The 22,865-nt window shown below is 40.1% G+C and overlaps 1 protein-coding gene across 4 annotated transcripts in view; it reads left to right on the top strand.

Moving 5' to 3' along the window:
* The first annotated feature begins 6,374 nt into the window (after positions 1-6,374).
* LOC134337783 (matrix remodeling-associated protein 8-like) overlaps positions 6,375-22,865 on the top strand; it is a 76,517-nt gene continuing 60,026 nt past the window's right edge. For 2 of the 4 annotated variants that reach the window (XM_063033020.1, XM_063033019.1), the window contains exons 1-2: positions 6,375-6,847; positions 21,205-21,231. In XM_063033020.1, the coding sequence (XP_062889090.1) occupies positions 6,799-6,847; positions 21,205-21,231 (76 nt within the window). In that variant the 5' untranslated portion in view covers positions 6,375-6,798. The remainder of the gene's footprint in view (positions 6,848-21,204; positions 21,232-22,865) is intronic. The other 2 variants (XM_063033022.1, XM_063033021.1) reach the window with 1 other exon arrangement.

Genomic DNA, 22,865 nt, shown 5'->3' with positions numbered 1-22,865 from the left:
AGTACAGTCAGCATTGAACTAAAATACACCAACTGTTGGAAAGTTAAAGAAGGAGCAGCCTCGTCCACACTATGACCCTGAGCCACTTTGTCTGGAACTATAAAGAAATCCCAAACAATTCAAGTCAAACCAGGAGTCCTGAGGAAGGGTCTTGGCCTGAAACATTGACTGTTTATTCCCCCCCATAGATGCTGCCTGACTTGCTGAGTTCCTCCAGCATTGTGTGTTACTCTGGATTTCCAGCATCTGCTGGATCTCTTGTGTTTATAATTAAGATCAAACACCAACTTTGTAATGGAAACACAAATGACTGCAAAAATCCACAGAAGGGACTCATCAAGTCAAGTAGCATCTGTGAGGGAAACTTATTTACTGACTTCTGGGTCAAGATGCTGCATTGGGTTCTGATGCAGGGCTTCAGTCCAAAATGTTCACAAGTTCTTAACCACAACCCCCTCCCCCCCCCGAACAAATCGTCGTGGCTATCCCTTGATGTCGAGGATGATCGTCTTCATTCTGAAGAAGTGAACCACAGAGTGAAGACGCCTGTGCGTGTATTTGTTTAACGTGTACTTGATTTTGCACTCCAAGAAGCACACAGTACTTCACAAATCAACCAACTGATCCAATGGGATGGAAACCATGACGATTGGAGCTGATGGATTTGTTGTAGCCTTCATCCGCCTTCACAGCCATTGAGTTCGAAGTAACTTCGTCCGCCTGTTCCACCGTTGAGATCTTGGTTGAATTGTTCTTTGTCAGGGACCTCACCCTTGACCTTACCGCCATGGGTGACCCTACCAGGAGCATAGCTCCAGACGGCATCACTCTCGGGATTGCAGGACCACACAAGCTTCTCCACCATGACAAGGTGACAATCCATGGAGGAGGGGACAATCCCTGAACAGATGATGCTCAAAGAACAGCATGAGCATTCTTAACAGTTTCCTGAACAATATTTATGACTTAGTTTTCATAAATTAAAAGAATAATTGATTGGGTATTGATGTAATTGCTTTGACCTCACCTCTAAAGTGCATTGCGGTACCCCAAGGTCCGAAAACTATTTGTTCTTTATTTTTCTTAACGTGTTGGCTCTCACTGTGGTATTGATTCCTCAGGTGATGTCTTTCATTGGGATACCATTTCATGGCTCATTAGAGTAAGGTTTCATGGGTGGTGATTCATGCTACAGCACATATTGTATCAGTAAACACAAAATAATCTGCAGATGCTGTTGTCAAAGGAACACTCACAATGTGCTGGAGGAATTAAGCAGGTCAGTCAGCATCAGTTGAAAAGATTAGTCGACGTTTCGGGCCGAAACGTATATTGTACCAGTACTATTTGCTTAGCCTGTTCCTCAGTTTTATTGTTGTAATCTGTTTCATGAGTAAGGATGCTTATTGTGGTGTATTCCACCAGGAACGGCATCATTAGCTCCACAGCCATCAATCACTACTGATCCCTTTGGGGTGTGAATTTCATCCTGATTTAGCCCTGGTACTGAGGAGCCAATTTCAATGTGTGTTAGCTCTGTGTGGTTTAGAGTAGATGCTGGAGGAATTTAGTTTGGCAGTTTAAGCATATCTGAATAAGCAGGCACCACAAACAATGCTGTCTCAGCGTGCAGAAGGGAGGTCTAAGTGGAGGGAGAATGAAATTACAGGCATCATATTTAAAAGCAAGAGAAAAATCAAATACCTGAGCCCAAAAACTTTAATCCGTTAGCACTCTGAAGAGGCAACAGATTAAAGAAACATAACCATTAGTGAATGGAATTAGCACCCAGCACCTGTTTGATACCTGCTGCAAAAGAAGGGTGAGATGCTGCAAGAAAGATTGTCTTGTTGGTCACTCAGTAAACTCTTTAATAAATGTAGCCTGGGGAAAAGTACACACTCAGGACAACAAATACTTTTTCGGGTTTATCTGTTTTCGATGTTTACGTGCCAGAAGAGGGTCTCAAAACAAAATGAATGAATTTACAACCAGTTCTTGCCGTTACAATCTCAGTTTAACTTTCGATCCACACCCTTCTGTAGTGGCAAATTGCGTATGCGTATAAAAATAAAAAGCAAACTGCATAAAACTAATACGGTAGTGTCAATTCTGAAGGAACACAATACAAACAACATTAGAACCCACCCAACTCTGTATCTTACATGTAGCAGTGAAAAATGTAAGTGACTATATCTCATCTAAGACGTCTACTACTTTTTAGTACACACGTGCTGAACTTCCAAACAGAGACTAAACATTCATGTTACGCTGTTACATGTACAATCAGTCATGATACAATAAAGTTAGACAAAAGGTACACTTTGCCACAACTTTTACAAGATATTGCCTGGTATTTAAATTACAGGAAGACTAACATACTTGGCCGGTAAGGAACTTTGCACAAGCCACGCTATCCAGCACCAATGCTTCACTTGTGAAAGTCTGCAGCATCCACATGTAAGACATGTCAAATTACTGATGTTCTTGATTCGCCAACAAGCATAAACAAATTCACATGGATATTGTCAATTAATCCTCACCATGCCCAGCATCTCTGGGAGGAACTCAATTCCAAGGCCCCACCAGCTTCTTCAGCAGAAAACAAAATGGTCTCCCCACTATCCCGCGCGTGCGTAATGACATCACCATCTCCCCTTAAAGGCACAGGCAACTATTCTAGCATTACCCGGATGGATGCCTAGGTATACTTTTAATGATAATGAGTAAGATGCGACAGTCACCCGGTTACATTCTCCCCTGCATTCAAGTAATCGTTCTCGATTACTCGCTCACTACAAGGATACTTTTAAACTCCTTAACTGCTTCTCTAAAGAGAACTGAACTGAGATTAGCCAGTATCTCAGACACTGCTGCCAGACTTATGGAGGCCTCATCAAGGACTGACCCTGGTTTGCGATGTGGGTTAGGGTGCTGTCCAGCATTTATTCATTTACTCCGGCGAGGTGCTGCTACAAGAGGGCTACCGACCTCTGCCCCTGCATCAGCCGTCATCGGCTCCCCAGTCTCAGTTCCAGAGGGTGCCATATTTTCGGAAGATATGCTGTCTAGGCCAGGGTCAAGACTCTGTACCCGCTGTTCTGACATGTCGTCTACCACTATCACACCATTTTCTGAATCCTCAGAATCTGATTCATGCCCCAGGGTTGAGCTGGCCTGAGTTACTGGAGCTTACAGTCTCCTTCGGGTAGCTGGAGTGGAATGGTTCTCACAGGGCCTGATGTCTACCCAGTTCACCCTCTTGCTAGGCCCACCCTCCCAAGGTTCCACAGTGTATGTGATGCCTAGTACCTCTACCACCCTGCAGATGGTTGAGACGGATGGATGCCTAGGTACACTTTTAACGATAATGAATAAGATTCGACGGTCACCCGGTTACATAAAGATATCTACCTTTGTTTCCCATCTCCTTAAGAATATCTCTTTTTGATCTCTAATTGATTCCATCTTTGCTTACATTTTATTACATGCTACCTTTCAAACCCAAATGTAAAGTTGCAAGACGTGAATCGGAGAGGGATAAAGTTTCCTGGACTAATCCACTGATTGTCTTCCTATTGTACATACAAGCATGTGAAAAATGAAGGTAAGATAAAAAGTCACTGGTACATATCAGTGACTTGGATTTGGTTGTATTGAGCACATTTTCAAAGTCAGCAATTGACAGAGAAAAAAGATATCGTAATGCCCATGAATGACGGGAGGCTGCAATGTGGGAAGAAATGAGGAAGAAAGTTGTAGACTGCAGAAAATTGGTAAAATGTTCCCTCGGATGATAGACAGTATTTAAGTTCTCAGAGTAAATTTCTTAACAGGAAGAATATGGAAGGGCAATGTCACCTATACAATGTGATTTTATTAGTTGTGTATGGATAAAGGGACCTGAGGCTATATGTACCAAATTAGTTGAGTGTTTTGAAACCACAAACCATGGCGTAAAATTTAAGAAGATTTTTTGGGTGCTACATGCATTAGAATGTGAATTGACCACCTAGGTTATTAACAGATCTGAACAGCACTGTATGTTGAAGATGATCAACAAACAAAGATTTTAGTGGGATGTTAAATATGGAACATAGAACATTAGAACACAGTTCAGGCCCTTCAGCCTGTGATGTTGTGCTGACCTTTGAACCTACTCTAAGACCAAACCTTCCAACATAGCCCACCAATTTTCTATCATCCGTGTACCGATCTAACAGTTTCGTAATGCTCCTAATGTATCTGGCTGTACACCTCCCGCTGCACTTAATTTGGAGCATTAATGTTATCAGAATCAGGTTTAATATCACCAGCGTACATTGTGAAATTTGAAGACTTTACGGCAGCAGTACAAAGCAATACATAATAATAATGGAAACAACCTGTGAAGTACTGTATATACACTATATATTAAATAGTTAATTTAAGTAGTACAAAAATGTAAATACTTGAAGTGGTGCTTATGGTTCAATGTTCATTCAGAAATCAGATGGCAGAGGGGAAGAAGCTGTTCCTGATTTGTTGAGTGTGTGCCTTCATGCTTCTGTACCTCCTTCCTGATGGTAGCGATGAGAACAAGGCATGACCTGGGTGATGGGTTTCCTTAATGACGGACACCACCTTTTTGAGGGATTGCTTCTTGAAGATGTTCTGTAAACTACAGAGGCTAGTGCTCAAGGTGGAGCTGACTAACTTTACAACTCACTGCCGCTTACTTTGATGCTGTGCACAATAGCCCACCCCATACCAGATGGTGATGCAGCCAATTAGAGTGCTCTTCACGGTACATATGTAGAAACTTTCGCGTGCTTTTACTGACATACCAAATCTTCTCAAACTGCTAATGAAATATAGCCGCTGTCATGCCTTCTTTTAGCTGCATCAATATATTGGGTCTAGGTTAGATCCTCAGAGATATTGACAACCAGAAATTTGAAATTGCTTTCTCTTTCCACTTGTGATCCCTGTATGAGGACTTTTGTATGTTCCCTCACCTTACCCTGTCTGAAGTCCACAATCAGTTCTTTGGTCTTACTGACACTGAGTGCAAGTTTGTTGCTGCGACACCACTCAGCTAGCTGATCTATATCTCTCTCCTGTAGGCGCTCTCATCACCATCTGAAATTCTGCCAACGATGGTTGTATCATCAGCAAATTTAAAGATGGTATTTGAGCTGTGCCTAACCACACGGTCACGGGTGCAGAGAAAATAGAACAATGGGGTAAGCACACACCCCTGAGGTCTTCCAGTGTTGATCGTCAGTGGGGTGGAGATGTTGTTTCCATTCTGCACAGATTGTGGTCCACTGGTTACTTGATATTATCACACCACTTTAAGCTAATGAAAGTCTTGGTTCACCTTATGGCATGAGACAATGTTAGTTACATCTCTGTGAGAATGTGTCTGATCTTTCTTAAAAGCATGCTTGCCGTATGTTAGATGGAGAAGTGTATGGTATAAAGGGGGCCCAGAGATATAAGTGGGGAATGGTATTGCTACCATCTGAAGTCTGAATTTGTTTCTACATTGTAGCCATCTCCTTGGAACTAAGTTCTTTACATTCATAAGCTTAACCAATTACTGTATTCCACTGATGGGATTGCCCAAAATGCTTTCTTCCCTCTGAAGAGAAGTGGAACTCTATCCTCTTGTCCAGTGCTAGAGTGAGGTTTCCAAAGCAGTCTCAAAGAATCATAAATTTGCACTTAAATGTGTCGATAAAATCGCTATTGTGGTCAAAAAGCTATGCATGTGACTGGGTGTTTCTGTGTGAGTTGCAAGGATCGGGATGCAGTGGTGCTTGCGGTGGCTTATAGCATTATTGGCTAAAGTTAATCACATGAGGGAGGCAATTAAATTTCTTTTGACACTACATTAGGACCAGATCTGTGGAGCAAACATGCAGGAATTGATCTCACATGTAATCTCTTTCCATGGCATTGTAGTTTGGCGTAGGAGTTTGCCCTCTAGCGTACATGATCTTGTTTAGTTATTATCTTCCTGTAGAATTTCAAATTCACCACGTCTCTTAGAAATGATTGAGAAGCTGGATACTACTAGTTTATTTGAATGAATATGCAACACTGCTGAAATTTTAATGCTGGATGTACTGGAGAAATACACATTAGAGGTCTAAGTTTAGGTTTTACAAAAAAGTCTCTAGGGCAAACAGGCTGGAGCTTATTGTAGAACTCCATGTTAATATCAAATTTACATCTCATACTGTTGTTGCACTTTAAATTTTATCATCACACATAGGTTTAATAGATCGTGATTGAGGGTGGATAAGACAAAACCAGGCCAGTATTAAGGGAACGGTTTAAAGGAGGGAAAAATCCCAAATAGTTTAGTGGCCCAGAGTCAAATAGGGCTGGTTCAGCTGAAAGCTACTGCAACTCCCAGCAAATTAATAACACACACACGCAGAGAAAGAAGAAAACAGTCTGCAGTCGTGCAGAGTAGTATGCTAGCAGGAGAGTCACATTACACCCTCCCAAAGTAAGAAACTGCACAGACCTCGTAATTAATTGGAGACAAAAGAGGCTTATTTAGTTGTAGGGTTTTTAGCACAAGAGAAACATATCTTAACTGACAGGAGAGGATCCCCCCCCCACCTACCTGCCACCCAATCTTCCCAATCATTTCTTGATAAAAGAAAAATCCGAACTTTAACAGATCCTTTTGGACAAAAAAAAATACAGTTGGACCTTTACGGATTTGTTGCTGTGATGATGTCGTGATTTGTTTTTGATTTGTAAAAGTCTTGAAGAATTTTCTGGAGTAAAGGGGAAAAAATGAGACAACTGTTAAAACTGCTATTGTGGCATTTCCTGCTGTTAAAAGGTAAGGACTTCTATCTTTTTTAAAAACTTAAGATATGTTGTTAAAGATTCAGAGACTTAAATCTTATCTTTGTATTTTGAGCCAAAACTTGCATTCTTGTATTTCGCTCTGCAACTTTTCAATGGAGCCAAAATTTTGCTGGTTTGGATGTCCGAGTTGAATGGTATGTGCACGTAGGGTGTTACTTGTTTACTTCTGATAGTTTTTGATAAATGAGGTTGAGCTTAGATAGATATTGCCAAAAGTTTTAAATAAGTAATGCATCTCTGGAATAAAGTGGCAGAGTTTAGAATAAAAATGTTGCAATATTTATGATAATTTGAGAATTCTTATGAATATCTAGAGCTAGAAAGTTCAGTGGGATTTACTTTTGTATTTTGCTCCTCTTCAATTTGCCCAGGAAAAGCTTAATGGGTCATTATAGGGGGAATAACTTAAGCCGGACCCTGTCTTGGGTGTTTGATGAAACAATACGAAGTAAATCTAACTTTTAACCAACCCATACTGCACCTACTTATGTTTCCTGGACTCATGCAAAGGGAAATTTGTTATTTAACCCATTCTGGGGAGCATTTCATATGGAATTCTAACAGGGGATGTACGTGTTCAAAGGGTCAGAGAGTCATATGGTATAGAAACAGGCCCTTTGGCCAATCACAAACATGCGTATGATCAAGTAACTAACTATACAGATCCATTTACTACAACTTCATCAATAACCTGCAATAATATATCTGCGCTAGCAGAGGACTCTTCTTTCTATGTTTGTGTCCTGGCAATTCAAGTGTTTGTTCAAATGCATCTTAAAAGCCTTGAGAATACCTGCCTCCATCCCCTTCTCAAGCACTATGTTCCAGATAGCATTAACTCTCTGGTGAATATATTCCTCCTCAGAGCTCTTATCTTAAACCCATGGTCTCTGGTCCTATATGCCTCTGCCACAGGGAAAAAAAAAATGCTCCTTCTATCTACCTATCTGTGCTTCTTAATAATTTTGTATACATCTATCAGGTCCCACCTCAGATTCCTGTGCTTCTGTGTTTGACGGTCAGATGTTTTATTTAAATAGTATTCCCAAGAGGTTTCTCAAAGGGATCTGCCTAATGTTTGTACACTCTCTATATCCAAAATGAAATCAGAAGACACAGAATGAAAAATGGGCTCATTCAAACACATTGGAATATAAATTAAGTTTATTCCTGTTGTGCATTGTTGACCTCTTTCTTGACTGCAGTTTGCTTCAGTGTATCTGACATTGGAAGCGAACCTTTTAGATAGGTTCTTGCTGTTGATTAGAGAATGACAGGATTGGGTTGAGATGTTATTTGCCACATGTTGAATACAGTTCCACGCCCACTGTTTAAATGATCAGCTCAAAGGAGATTCTAGAAACTGTACCCAAGCAAGAGTCAAAGCTTCGGAAGTGATAGAAAGAAAACTAAATAAAAACAAATACTTGAATTTTAACTGGGGACTAGAGCTATGAACAATCAAATCATAGAAACACAGAAGCATAGAAAATAGGTGCAGGAGTAGGCCATTCGGCCCTTCGAGCCTGCACTGCCATTCAGTATGATCATGGCTGATCATCCAACTCAGAACCCTGTACCTGCCTTCTCTCCATACCCCGCGATCCCTTTAGCCACAAGGGCCATATCTAACTCCCTCTTAAGTATAGCCAATGAACTGGCCTCAGCTGTTTCCTGTGGACATTATTTATGTGAATGTGGCACTTTCCTTAACAAAATTGGTGAGAAATAGCCACTGGGCAGGCAGCAGTAAGATGTCATACGGTGAAAATATACATCTTCCATAGAATCTTAGCATGGGGATGTATTGGTATATGCCTGCTGATACTGGTCTTACAAGAAAGTTGAAAAAAGAAATAAAACTCATCCCAATTGACTACTTCTTAATAAGCTTTCCTACAAAGGCTTTAAGTTATAATAAAATTTCTTTGCAAGCTATCTCTGAGGATCAATGGTGGTTTGTTTCCATTTGAGTTTTGTTGGTCCTGAGTATACTGAGGAAATCTGTATAGGAACTATAAACTCTTCCACAAATGAGGTAGGAAGTAACTGGCAGCCTAGTTAATAGACGATAGACAGTAGGTGCAGGAGTAGGCCATTCGGCCCTTCGAGCCAGCACCACCATTCACTGTGATCATGGCTGATCATTCACAATCAGTATCCAGTTCCTGCCTTATCCCCATAACCTTTGATTCCGCTATCTTTAAGAGCTCTATCCATCTCCTTCTTGAAAGCATCCAGAGATTTGGCCTCCACAGCCTTCTGGGGCAGAGCATTCCATATATCCACCACTCTCTGGGTGAAAAAGTTTTTCCTCAACTCTGTTCTAAATGGCTTACCCCTTATTCTTAAACTGTGGCCTCTGGTTCCGGACTTACCCATCAGCGGGAACATGCTTCCTGCCTCCAGTGTGTCCAATCCCTTAATAATCTTATATGTTTCAATAAGATCCCCTCTCAGCTTTCTAAATTCCAGAGTATACAAGCCCAGTCGCTCCAAACTTTCGACATATGACAGTCTCGCCATCCTGGGAATTAACCTTGTGAACCTACGCTGCACTCCCTCAATAGCAAGAATGTCCTTCCTCAAATTTGGAGACCAAAACTGCACACAGTACTCCAGGTGTGGTTTCACCAGGGCCCTATACAACTGCAGAAGGACCTCTTTGCTCTTATACTCAATTCCCCTTGTTATGTAGTGAGGTGGTGTTCACCCTCAGGGTTTCTGTAGACATCCAACACATGGTCTCAAGGTTCTTTATGCCGTCTTTGAACAAAGGAGATGATGCAGCTTTTCGTGGAGGTTTTGAGCAAATTCATGAATTATTTCCTCTATCCATCTGGTAATGATTTTTGTGTGACACATTTCACATAAGGCCAAGATGTTAAACAATTATGGGAGAGTGTTAATTGCCTGTAAAATTTGAAACATGAGAAATTCAAAGGTTTGGAAAGAAGTCCCACAGTTGCTATTAACCTCATGTCTCTTTTCTGCTGGATTGGCAGGTTCAAAATGATTGCCTAACAGATTTAGAGTGGCTTTCTGGAAGCGGTTGTTTGTACAGTATTTCAAACTATTGGAATAATGGTAATAAGAGAAACAGATGCGCAGTGAAAACAGTGACAGCAAGTATGATTGGGAATGATTCATAAATCACAATATTCACAGCTGATTCAGACATTTTGAGCTAAAATCCACGAAAACATAAACAAACTTGCAGAGCCCTTATGAAGCACATTCCAGGCTCATAACTTTTCTTCAATTCCAAAAGCAAATTCATTGCTTAACCCTGATAGTTCTTTAGACATGAAGTTCTTTGCTATTGTAGATATATCATTGCAGGAATCTTTCTTGTGCAGACAGAATTGGGCTGATTGTGTTTTAGTAAGTCTACATTTGAATAGTAATTCTAGTGCATCCAAAAAGGTGTAACACATTTGTGTAATTGAAAATAGACTTCCTAAGACTGGAGCCTGGAACTGATGTTGGAGAAAAGTTGCTGGTGACAATAGATTGAAGGTCAAGGCCTAGTGTTTAGTTGGAAAAGCAGGGTGACAGGTTTAGTTTAATGTAAAGAGTATCTCCAAGAAGGATTAATGTGTTTGCTGTGTGGTTTGAAAGAAGGATTAGAATAGGGGGGGGGAGTCTGCAAGAGGGATTAGTTATGCAAGAATGATTGAAGCTGGAATGGAGTCTGTGAGAAGGATGAGAACCTAAGGTTGTAGGTCTTAAGAACTTGCCAGATTGAAGGCTTGGAGGGTTTGAGATTTGGAGTGCTGGTTTGTCGGAGTTACAATGATCTTTGGGATCAATAGGTAGGGCTCATTCCTGTGAACCTAACTCAACGATGGTTGCCCTAGAATAACTTGGTCTAAATTACATCCGGTGAAGTTGATGAATCATTGTGAGAGATGCCTAGTTGGATATCTGAAGTGGCAAAAATGATTCAAAAGTGATCTTTTTGGAATTTCACATGCATATGATGTCAATTTTCAGTTAAGTAGCTTTGAAAGTGGTGCCCAGGCAAGGAAAGGGCTGTGGGCTCTAATCAGAGGTTCTAGATGTGAGTGCACATAAAATAATAATCAATAAGAAGAGAATAAGAGTTAAGGACAGGAAGAGTTATTTATGTAGATACTGACTAAAGGGGAGAAATATTAGAATCGAATTAAAGGAAAATTGTGTTGGAATGTGAGGAAGGGAAATGTCATAAGAATTAGATGAAGGGGAGAATGGAATTAAAATCATTCAAATAGGGGAATAAGTCTGTACTTCCATGCTTCGACCATTTGTATAGACTCTCTCAACATACTACACTTATTCATGTTGAAAACAGGACATACCTTTTGCCAGTTTTAGTTGAAGCAACAATTAACCCTCAGTTATTACATGGAGACTCCTGACAGAAATGGTATATGCTTAGTGGGATGGGACAAAATTAGACAAAGCTTTCACAATCTTCAGGCTAAAATGCTTGTTGACACATATCGATACTAATTGTTAAGACCTGATGACACAGGAAAAGGACTTGGCTATTCAACCCATCAAGTCTGCTCCACAATTCAATCATGGCTGATTTATTATGCCTCTCAACCCCATTCCCCTGCCTTCTTCCCGTAACCGTTGATGTTTTTACTTATCAAGAACCTATCAACCTCCTCTTTAAGTATCTTCAATGACTTAGCCTCCATAGCCATTCGTGGCAATGAATTCCATAGATTCACCACCCTCTGGCTAAAGAAATACCTCTTCATCTCTATCTTAAATGGACGTTCCTCTATTCTAGGGCTGTGCCCTCTGGTCCTAGACTTGTCCACTATAGGAAACATCCTCTCCACTTCTACTCTATCTAGGTACTTCAATATTTAATAGGTTTCAATGAGATCACCTCATTCTTCTACGCTCCAGGGAATAAAGTCCTAACCTATTCAACCTTTCTCTGTAACTCAGTTTCTCAAGTCCTGACAACATCCTTGTAAATCTTCTCTGCACTCTCTCAACCTTATTAATATCCTTCCTGTAATTTGGTGACCAAAACTGTACACAATACTCCAAATTCAGCCTCACCAATGCCTTATACAACCTCACCATAACATTCCAACTCTTATACTCAATACTTCGATTTATAAAGGCCAATGTACCAAAAGCTCTCTTTACGACCCTATCTACCTGTGATGCCACTTTTAGGGAATTTTGAATCTGTATTCCCAGATCCCTCTGTCTACTGCACTCCTCAGTGCCCTACCATTTACCTTGTATGTTCTACCTTGGTTTGTCCTTCCAAAGTGCAATACCTCACATTTGTCTCTATTTCCTGAGGAGACTGAGGTCCTTTAACATCTGCCAGACGATGCTGAGGATGTTCTACGAGCCTGTGGTGGCCAGTGCGATCATGTTTGCTGTTGTGTGCTGGGGCAGCAGGCTGAGGGTAGCAGACACCAACAGAATCAACAAACTCATTCGTAAGGCCAGTGATGTTGTGGGGATGGAACTGGACTCTCTGATGGTGGTGTCTGAAAAGAGGATGCTGTCCAAGTTGCATGCCATCTTGGATAATGTCTCCCATCCACTACATAATGTACTGGTTGGGCACAGGAGTACATTCAGCCAGAGACTCATTCCACCGAGATGCAACACAGAGCGTCATAGGAAGTCATTCCTGCCTGTGGCCATCAAACTTTACAACTCCTCCCTTGGAGGGTCAGACACTCTGAGCCAATAGGCTGGTCCTGGACTTATTTCCTGGCATAATTTACATATTACTATTTAACTATTTATGGTTTTATTACTATTTAATTATTTATGGTTCAACTGTAACGAAAACCATTTTCCCCCGGGATCAATAAAGTATGACTATGCCTATGTCTATTTGTCTGTATTAAACTCCATCCGCCATGTTTCAGCTCATTTTTCCAGCTGATCCAAATCCCTCTGCAATCTTTGAAAACCTTCCTCACTGTCCACTACACCTCCAATCTTTGTATCAACAGCAAATCTGCTGATCCAATTTACCACATTATCATCCAGATCATTGATATAGATGACAAATAACAATGGACCCAGCACTGATCCCTGTACCACACCACTAGTCACAGGCCTCCACTCGGAGAAGCAATCCTCCACTACCACTCTCTGGCTTCTTCCATTGAGCCAATGTCTAATCCAATTTACTACCTCTCCATGTATACCTAGCGACTGAATCTTCCTAACTAACCTCCTATGTGGGACCTTGTCAAAGGCCTTACTGAAGTGCATGTAGACAACATCCACTGCCTTCCCTTCATCCACTTTCCTGGTAACCTCCTCGAAAAACTCTAATAGATTAGTTACACTTGACCTACCACGCACAAAGCCATGTTGACTCTCCCTAATAAGTCCCTGTCTATCAAAATACTTGTAGATCCTATCTCTCAGTACTCCTTCCAATAATTTACCTACTACCAACATCAAACTTACCGGCCTATAATTTCCCGGATTACTTTTAGAGTCTTTTTTAAGTAACGGAACAACGTGAGCTATCCTCCAATCCTCCGGCACCTCACCCGTAGATACTGACATTTTAAATATATCTGCCAGGGCCCCTGCAATTTCAACACTAGTCTCCTTCAAGGTCTGAGGGAATACCCTGTCAGGTCCTGGGGATTTATCTATTCTGTTAGCAAGCACCTCCTCGTCCTCAATCTGTATAGGTTCCATGACCTCACTACTTTTTTGCCTTATTTCCATTAACTCCATGCCAGTTTCCTTAGTAAATACAGATGCAAAAAACCCATTTAAGATCTCCCCCATTTCTTTCGGTTCCATACATAGCCAACCACTCTGATCTTCAAGAGGACCAATTTTATCCCTTACTATCCTCTTGCTCTTAATATACCTGTAGAAGCTCTTTGGATTATCCTTCACCTTGACTGCCAAAGCAACCTCATGTCTTCTTTTAGCCCTCCTGATTTCTTTCTTAAGTATTTTCTTGCATTTTTTGTACTCCTTAAGCACCTTATTTGTTCCCTGTTTCCTATACATGTCGTACATCTCTCTCTTCTTCTTTATCAGAGTTCCAATATCCCTTGAGAACCAAGGTTCCTTATTCTCATTCACTTTGCCTTTAATCTAGAAAGGAACATGCAAACTCTGCACTCTAAAAAATTTCTCCTTTGAAGGCCTCCCACTTACCAATCACATCGTTGCCAGAGAACAACCTGTCCCAATCCATGCTTTTTAGATCCTTTCTCATTTCTTCAAATTTGGCCTTTTTCCAGTTTAGAACCTCAACTCGAGGACCAGCTCTATCTTTATCCATGATCAAGTTGAAACTAATGGTGTTATGATCACTGGAACCAAAGTGTTCCCCTACACACACTTCCGTCACTTGTCCTAACTCATTTCCTAATAGGAGATCTAATATTGCATCCTCTCTAGTTGGTACCTCTATATATTGATTTAGAAAACTTTCCTGAATACATTTTACAAACTCTAACCCATCTAGACCTTTAACAGTATGGGAATCCCAATCAATATGTGGAAAATTAAAATCCCCTACTATCACAACTTTATGTTTCCTGCAGTTTTCTGCTACCTCTCTGCAGATTTGCTCCTCCTATTCTCGCTGACTATTGGATGGTCTATAATACAACCCCATTAATGTGGTCATACCCTTCCTGTTTCTCAGCTCCACCCATATGGCCTCTGTAGACAAGCCCTCTAATCTGTCCTGCCCGAGTACTGCTGTAACATTTTCCCTGACTAGCAATGCCACCACCCCACCCTTCACTCCTCTGCCTCTATCACATCTGAAACATCGGAACCCTGGAAAATTAAGCTGCCAGTCCTGCCCCTCCTGCAGCCAAGTTCCACTGATGGCTATAATGTCGTAATTCCATGTGTCAATCCACGCCCTCAGTTCGTCAGCCTTCCCCACAATACTCCTGGCATTGCAATAGGCACACCTCAGAAGAAGATTATTACCACCATACACAACCTTTCTATTTGTGACTTTGCATGAGCTTTTAACATCATTTATTTTCACCCCCGCTCCACTATCTGCTCTGGCAGTCTGGTTCCCATCCCCCTGCAAATCCAGTTTAAACCCTCCACAAAAGCACTAACAAACCTCCCTGCAAGGAGATTGGTCCCCTTGTAGTTCAGGTGTAACCCGTCTCTCTTGTACAGGTCCCACCTGCCCCAGAAGAGGTCCCAATGATCCTGAAATCTGAAACCCTGCCCCCTACACCAGTTCCCCAGCCACATGTTCATCCGCCAGAGCATCCTCTTTTTACCCTCACGTGGCACAGTTAGCAATCCTGAGATTACCACCCTTGAGGTCCTGCTTTCTAACTTCCTACCAAGCTCTCTATACTCACTCTTCAGGCCCTCCTCACTCTTTCTTCCTACGTCATTGGTACCGATGTGTACCATGACATCTGGCTCTTCACCCTCCCACTTTAGAATGCTGTGCAAGCGATCAGAGACATCCCTGACCCTGGCACCCGGGAGGCAACAAACCATCCAGGAGCCTCTGTCACGACCACAGAACCTCCTTTCTGTACCTCTAACTATTGAGTCCCCTATCACTACCACTCTCCTCTTCTTCCACCCTCCCTTAGTACTTAGTTCCTTCGTACTTTTTGTATTTCTCAGCTAGATTTCTCATTTTCCCTCCTTCAGATTCCTGTCCATGAAATCAAGAAAAGCATATTTATGTAACCACATAATGGTAACTTTGCTGAATAAGTTCTTGTGACTGTATCACATCCATCCAAGCCACGTCACTTTCCTGAACGGAATCCAGAATTCATGATGTCTTGCCAAAGCCTTGTATATAACTGAAGTAAAACTGCCTCTACTTCATATTCCAGGTCTCTAATGATAAAGGACAGGATTACGTTAGTACCTTCTGTACTTCTGGACGAGAATGCTCATTTTCTCTCCTGTAGATTATGGTCAATGAATTATATGGCCATCAAACTCCTTTCATTTCCTTGACCAAATGGCCATGTGTGAGCCTATCCAGCATGGCAGCAGGCATTGGCCAAATATGACTGACCTCATATGGCATCCATATATATGTCAAGCAGGTGATAATGAATAATAATTAAAGAGCAGAAATTCTAGTTAACAATTATTTTGTAAGATCAAAGGCACTAACTGCAGTTGCTTCCTTATCAGAGCTCAGCTAAATTACTCTGGTTGGGAAACTAATTTTGGGGACTTTGTACATAGACAATTCTTACCTCTACTTGATCTGCCATCAGTGAAAAAGATACTGGGCTTCAAGTACATTGGGTGTCTGGAGCTTTTGGATTGGGGGCATTGAAAATTAGAAACATCGGGGATTATAGAGTTGCAAACTGATTAGCTGGGTATTGGTGAGAAGGGAGGAGTTACATGGCAGTTGGACACCAAAGCACGTAGGAGTGAGGATTCTGCTGTGGGTCAGAGTCACAATTGGGATCCCTACAATGACATTGGCAACCATGATATATTGTGTGAGGAGTGAATTCAAGGATAAACTACCTGCAGCTTATATGCCTTGGACAACACAACAGCAGTTCAAGTTATGATGGCCCCTTTAGTAACCACCAAAGCAAACAAAGCTTTCCAGTTAAGGACTACTCTGATCTGAATGATATGAGTGACAGGACACAAGTGTACACAAAGAATTTGTGCACAAGTCATTAAAATATGACACACCATGATCTCACTACATATGCCTAGATGTATCCATGTAAGTCATACAAGTGAAGGACCCAAACTGAATTTGGAGGGGTGCACTATTTACATACACAAAGTATAATGCCCTTAGATCATACAGAAAAACACTGTATTCCACAAGAGTCTTTGACAGTTAGGCCAACCAGAACTGGTTATTAGTCATAGTCATAGTCATATTTTATTGATCCTGGGGGAAATTGGTTTTTGTTACAGTTGCACCATAAGTAATAAATAGTAATAAAACCATAAATAGTTAAATAGTAATATGTAAATTATGCCAGTAAATTATGAAATAAGTCCAGGACCAGCCTATTGGCTCAGAGTGTCTGACCTCCAAGGGAGGAGTTGTAAAGTTTGATGGCCACAGGCAGGAATGACTTCCTATGACGCTCTGTGTTGCATCTCAGTGGAATGAGTCTCTGGCTGAATGTACTCCTGTGCCCAACCAGTACATTATGTAGTGGATGGGAGACATTGTCCAAGATGGCATGCAACTTGGACAGCATCCTCTTTTCAGACACCACCTATTAAGGGACCTAGTTTGGATTTTAAAAGCTGTAAAAACAGCTGGAACTACAGAAGACACAAGAAATAATGTGATCAATTACAGGATAATATGATGGTTCTCAATTTTAAAACTGTTCATACAGTATGAGGGAAGGGGTAGGAAGGAAGAGTATATAATGCACACTTTTAATTAATAGGATGGCCCAGAAATAGATGAGGGGAATTCCAGCAACATGAGTGATGACTGAAATTGCAAAATCTCATGACAGCTAAAGATTCCCCTATAAGGTAGATGTTAGAATACTCTCCACTTGCCTTATAATAGGACTAACGATTCTCCAGAAGCTCAACCATACCCAGGATAAAGCAGTCTGCTTAAATGATGACCTGTCAGCTACCCTAAATAGGATTGCCTGCATCACTGCTGCACAACGGCAATGGTGTGTACCATTTTCCTCAAAAGCACTGCAGTTACTCACCCAGGGTACTCCAATAGCAGTCCTCAATCCACAATCACAACTATCAATAAGGAAAAGGGCAGTAGGAGCAACTTCCTCTCCAAGTGGGTTCTTCATAATCACTGGGCCTAAATCCTCAAACTTCCTGCTCACAATGATGTGGGTGTACCTTTTGCAAAAGGTTTGCATAGTTCAAAAAGACATCTCACTACCACCTTTTAGAGATGGTTAATAGAACGTTGGCTTGCCAGCAATGCTCGGATCCCAAAAACAAATATATATAAAATAAAATTAATAGATAACCTGTGTGAAGCTTCATCACATTTCTACAAAGGTACATGAATTTCCTGATCTATTCACCAGTTTAATTAAACAACTCCTGACTTTCAGGTTCCATACTTTGACAAGCATCAGGCTGAATTACCTTTCGATTTTAAGAAATGAGAACTCGATTCCATTTTAAACATGCAATTCACACTGACACATACCTTCATGTCTTACAGTGCTTTCAGGTTTTGTGCATAAGTTTAGATGTTAAGTTGAGGTTTAGATAAATTTTAATGTTCCTTTAAAATAGTATTTGAAGGCGAGCCAAATTCTCCTTGACTCATTTTAACTGGTTAAGCATTTAACTGGCAATGAAAATCAGGCACAGGGTCAGCTATGATCTTATTGAAAGGCACAGTACTTTGAGCTGCTGTATGCTTTTTTAGACATTGAAATAAACATTAAGTAAATTTGATGTGAATCACTGAAAGGAATAGGGCAGATTAGCCAAAGAGTTAGATTTTAAGGAATTACGAGTGAAGAAGTAGGAAAAGTCGAAAACGTTGAGTGAGGAAATTCCAGAACAGAAAGCCTCATTGTCAGTGGTGACCACAAAAATTCAGGGATGTAAAAGAGATCAGAAATAAAGGACCATGTTGTCTCAACAGGGTGTGATTTCAGACATAGAAAGAATTGGGCCAGATCTGAATTTCAAAGAGTAATGTCGGTTATAATATTAAAAGATTCATTATGAAGGACTGAGAGACTTGAAATTTAAAAATATTTCTTTAATTGTACTTTCGGATATTTTACAGATTAAATTTTTTTTTACAGAGGCATGGCTTATTTCTGTCAAAGGAACACGTAGTAAAGTAGGGTCAGAGATCATTTCCACATGTTTAACACAGCCAAAAACACTTGATTGTGAAACAATAAAACCCTTAAGTTCACACCATGTACTGATACACTTCCACTATTTATCAAATTACTGTCTTTATTAGAACTAGCTCAACTCAAAACTATCCCTTTAAATTCCAAGTAAGCCATCTTTGTAAACCAAAAACAGATTGTCTGGCACTATTATTTAGTGGAACATATGCTAAAGATTACAGAGAAGATATTCTGAGGTTAAGATATGTTTTGAAATGTCTGTTTAAACTTTGAATAACAGGAAACTATATTTATATTTAGAATCTGCCAAAAAATGGGTGGTGAAATATGTTATTGTCTGTGTTTGGGAACATACTTTCAAATCAATACAGACCAATTACTATGAAGTTGTACAAATTACAGCCTAGCCTGTTTGTACTGTATTAGTGCCAGATTATAACTCTGGATAAGAGGGAGATTTAAAAGCTCCCATTTTACCCCCAGTCCTTTTCTATGTTTGCTTTAATGTCCTTCCACTGTGGTGCACTGCCTGTTGGAAACCTGCCCTCTTTTCTGTGCAGGAAACAAACATTTGTGCTCTACGCCCACACTGAGCTGTAAAACTGGCTTCTGATTGTTGCATTTAAATCATCAGAAATTGTGGTCTAGAAAAGTAGCTATGGGCACAACTGTAGCCATTTGCTAAGACCCTTTAGTGAGATGCAAAATGTTGATGTTTTTGGGAAGGGCAGAATCTTCAGTATCACAGGAACTCTCACAAGACCAGGCAGATAAAGTTGCACAGTTCTACTATGACCCAGATCACCATAGCCTCCGAATCACTACCAGACCTGACCATCATCTGTTGAAAAATTACTGTCTGCTCCCTTGTGGTTACTGTGTAGTTCAACGAGACATCATGGTGTTCCCATAAAACATCTTATCCACTCATATGGGTTCAGGGTTACCAGGGTTCTGGTCAGGCCTGGCCTGGAACTTCACAATAACATTAAGACTTCTGATAATTTTATCCTCCATCTCTATGGAGGCTGTAACTTGATCCATCAGCAGTTACACTGCCAATATGTCATAGATGTATGTATTACCTTCAGAATAGAGGTTATATTCTTATGACTTTGCACAGCCTCTTCGATATGAAGAATGGACTTCACCATATTCCATGTCACATTTTGCATTTAGTCTGGCACATTTGCGATGAAAAAGGTGTATCTGTTTCTAGAAGGCTTTCCTTTTATGGTTAGAGTCACTCCAACATGTGGAGCTACCCTCCACAATAGATTTTCTTGTCCTACCTCACTGTAATCCATTAGAGCCAGATATTTCTCCTAGAGCAATGTTTCTTTTTAATGTATGTCTTTCCCTTGAAGTACCTGTATCTGGGGTGATACTCATTTGGGAGTAAATCTATTATTAATTATGAGCCTGCAAAGATAAAGTAAACTGCATACATGCTTCCTTTCGTTGAAAATGCTTAGCATGGGTCATTTCTATAGGGATAGAGTGATATGGAAAGAAATATTAGAAACTTGTATAGTCTCGAACCCCTGGTGAATAGTTGTTCAATGTACATCAAGAAGGAGACTCTTTCTTCCAGACTAATTTACCTTATAGATTAAGGGCTCCATTTGAGTTTGAAATGACAGTCATAGTTGTGTATTACCTTGGTCTGTAAGAAAAAGAGACGAGTTAGTGAGGTGAACCTATATATAATCAGCATATCTGTAGTGTATGTTGTTGTCTGGTAGTGATGAGTGTGGAGGAGTAAAAACTGAGTACAACTATCTGGCTGTCAATGAGTGGGGGAGAGATAGAATAAGCTAGTGCCTGATTTGTCATAGCCTTGCATCCTAAGGCAAGTATAGAAATCTCACCCTTTATATTTTATAACATCATGATACTTTTACTTCTGCTGTTCCGTATTCCTTATGGGGTACAGCTGGAAGTTGGCTGTGCTGCTACCTCTTGCCAAACAAACATGGCTGTTGCTGTAGACATCTGTCTGCTCCTTTTTCCAATTATCAGTATCCTCAAGAAAAATCTTGAAGGGTTTGCAGGTAAATTTTTGGGATTCTACTATCTCTATTCATCTCCTCTCTTTCTCTAACACTTCAGAAGTTACCACAACCTGCAGCAATAATGTGAGACATCAGACAATACACCAAATATTTCTCTGTACCTTGTTTTGACAGTGGGCTTCCCTTTTGTGGTTCTCTCATGCATTTATTTTTGGGTTAAATGACTGGAATCATGACACTATTGTTCTGGGTTGTCAACTGGATAGAACTCCACTGGATATTTCCAACAGAGTCCATAAAAGTTGAATGTGAAAAATAAGTCAGCCTTTCTTTTTTTACTAAGCTTTCAATTTAAGGCTATGAGCCTTGGTCAGCTTTTAAAAATAGTATTAGAGTTAACTGCAATGCCGCTTTAACACTTCGGATTTGGGAGCAAATGGGTTCCAAAGACAATAACATTTCTGATTTTTTTCTTATTACAGTGGAATTTGCCCTTGCCTACACTAATGGTAAGTGATTGCTCATTATTTGTTTCTTTATAAATATGTAAAAGAGACATTCAGTGCCCTGCAGATATGCTATTTTTTCTAGATATGCATGGCTGGACACTCCAATCTACAGTTATATTGATATAAAGTGCTAAGATACATTGCATGCTTCTCACTATGCAAAGAAATAAATTAATTGATAATGGGAATTGAGTTTTACTGTGATCACAACTCAATCACAGCTTTCTGAATAAAATGTGAAACAAAATTGTAATACTATTTTTAAACATTGGAGCTGAAATTTGTTTTGTTGTTTTTTACGCACTCAAAATGAATAATCAGAAATTGCTAATTCCTAAAACAGTTTGCCCTGTTTTATCTTCCATTGATTTAATTGAATTTCGGCAGATGCTGACTTGCGATTGCTCTGAAGTAGTATTGCAATTTATGTTTTCTTGACTTCGTTATGGATGTACTTAGGAAAAGATTTTGCCACACTGAGGTTCCACTTTGGCCACTTCTCACAGTAGTGATAAATATTAGGATGAGTTATATACATATTAGGATTAGGATATGAACAGGCTGAGTGCAGATATGAACAGGCCAAGTGCAAAGCTCATTTTACACGATTCAAGCTTACAAAATTAACTACAATAACAACATTTGTACTTGTGTCTTAGAAAGTTGCAATTTGAAAAGCTTTTATTAACAGTTGAAAAGACAATTATTTCAGTTGTTCCTCAGAAAAAAAGAAAAATTAAATTGCTGCAATTTAATGACCAAGTAATGGCAGGCCGATTCACTCTAAACCAAATCCCACCATAACTTTGGTTATTCTTCCTGGCAACATAAGTGAAGATATGTAATTTGCCTTCCTTATTCCCTCCATTAAATTGTCAGACAAACAAACATACAGTGCATTAAATACTTAAATTCTAAAGAGTTGTTTATGTGTTCCCAGGATAATGTTAGGAGATAACGTGTTTACTTCTGAAACTACCACCAGTCTGAGAATACAGTATAACAATATATCCATGACTGTTCTCAGCTGGAGTTTCATGGGAGTTATATTTATTTGTTGTATTGGAACTGAAAAAATTATCACAATTCCTGTTCTAGATTGCCCGGCTGGATGTTGTGTGATCCTTTATAAGCGAGCAAGTCTATGTGATGCAGATCAGAAGGCAACAGTATCCAGTTTGTTTCTGATGCTTGCTATGGCAATTTCCAAGTATAATTTAATAAATACTGGATAGAGTCTATCTGGACTTCAGAGGTTTTTCCATCAGGTCTCACATTAGAGTTAGCATGCAAAATTAAAGCACGTTAATTTGAGTTAAAATGCTGCTATGCGTAGAGAACTGATTGGCTGAAAGGAAACAAAGGGTAGGAATAAGTGGGTCTTTTTATGAGTGATAAGCAGTGACTAGTGAACTTTCACAGGGACTGGTGCTGGGTCCACACTATTCACAATATGCATATTAATAATTTGGGTGAAGGAACAACACAAAGCTGATGCAGAGAAGCTCAAGAATGGTTTGAACAGATTGAGGAAATAGACAGATACATGGAGATGTGGTTTAATGTGATTGATCAATTTACTGGCAATAACAGAAAGACAGACTGTTATCTGAATGGCAGTTGATTGGGAAAGC

Source organism: Mobula hypostoma, chromosome 25, assembly GCF_963921235.1.
Source record: "Mobula hypostoma chromosome 25, sMobHyp1.1, whole genome shotgun sequence".
Lineage (NCBI taxonomy): Eukaryota > Metazoa > Chordata > Chondrichthyes > Myliobatiformes > Myliobatidae > Mobula > Mobula hypostoma.
The sequence above is the reverse complement of the archived record's forward strand: the minus strand, read 5'-3'. Positions and strand labels throughout refer to the sequence as shown.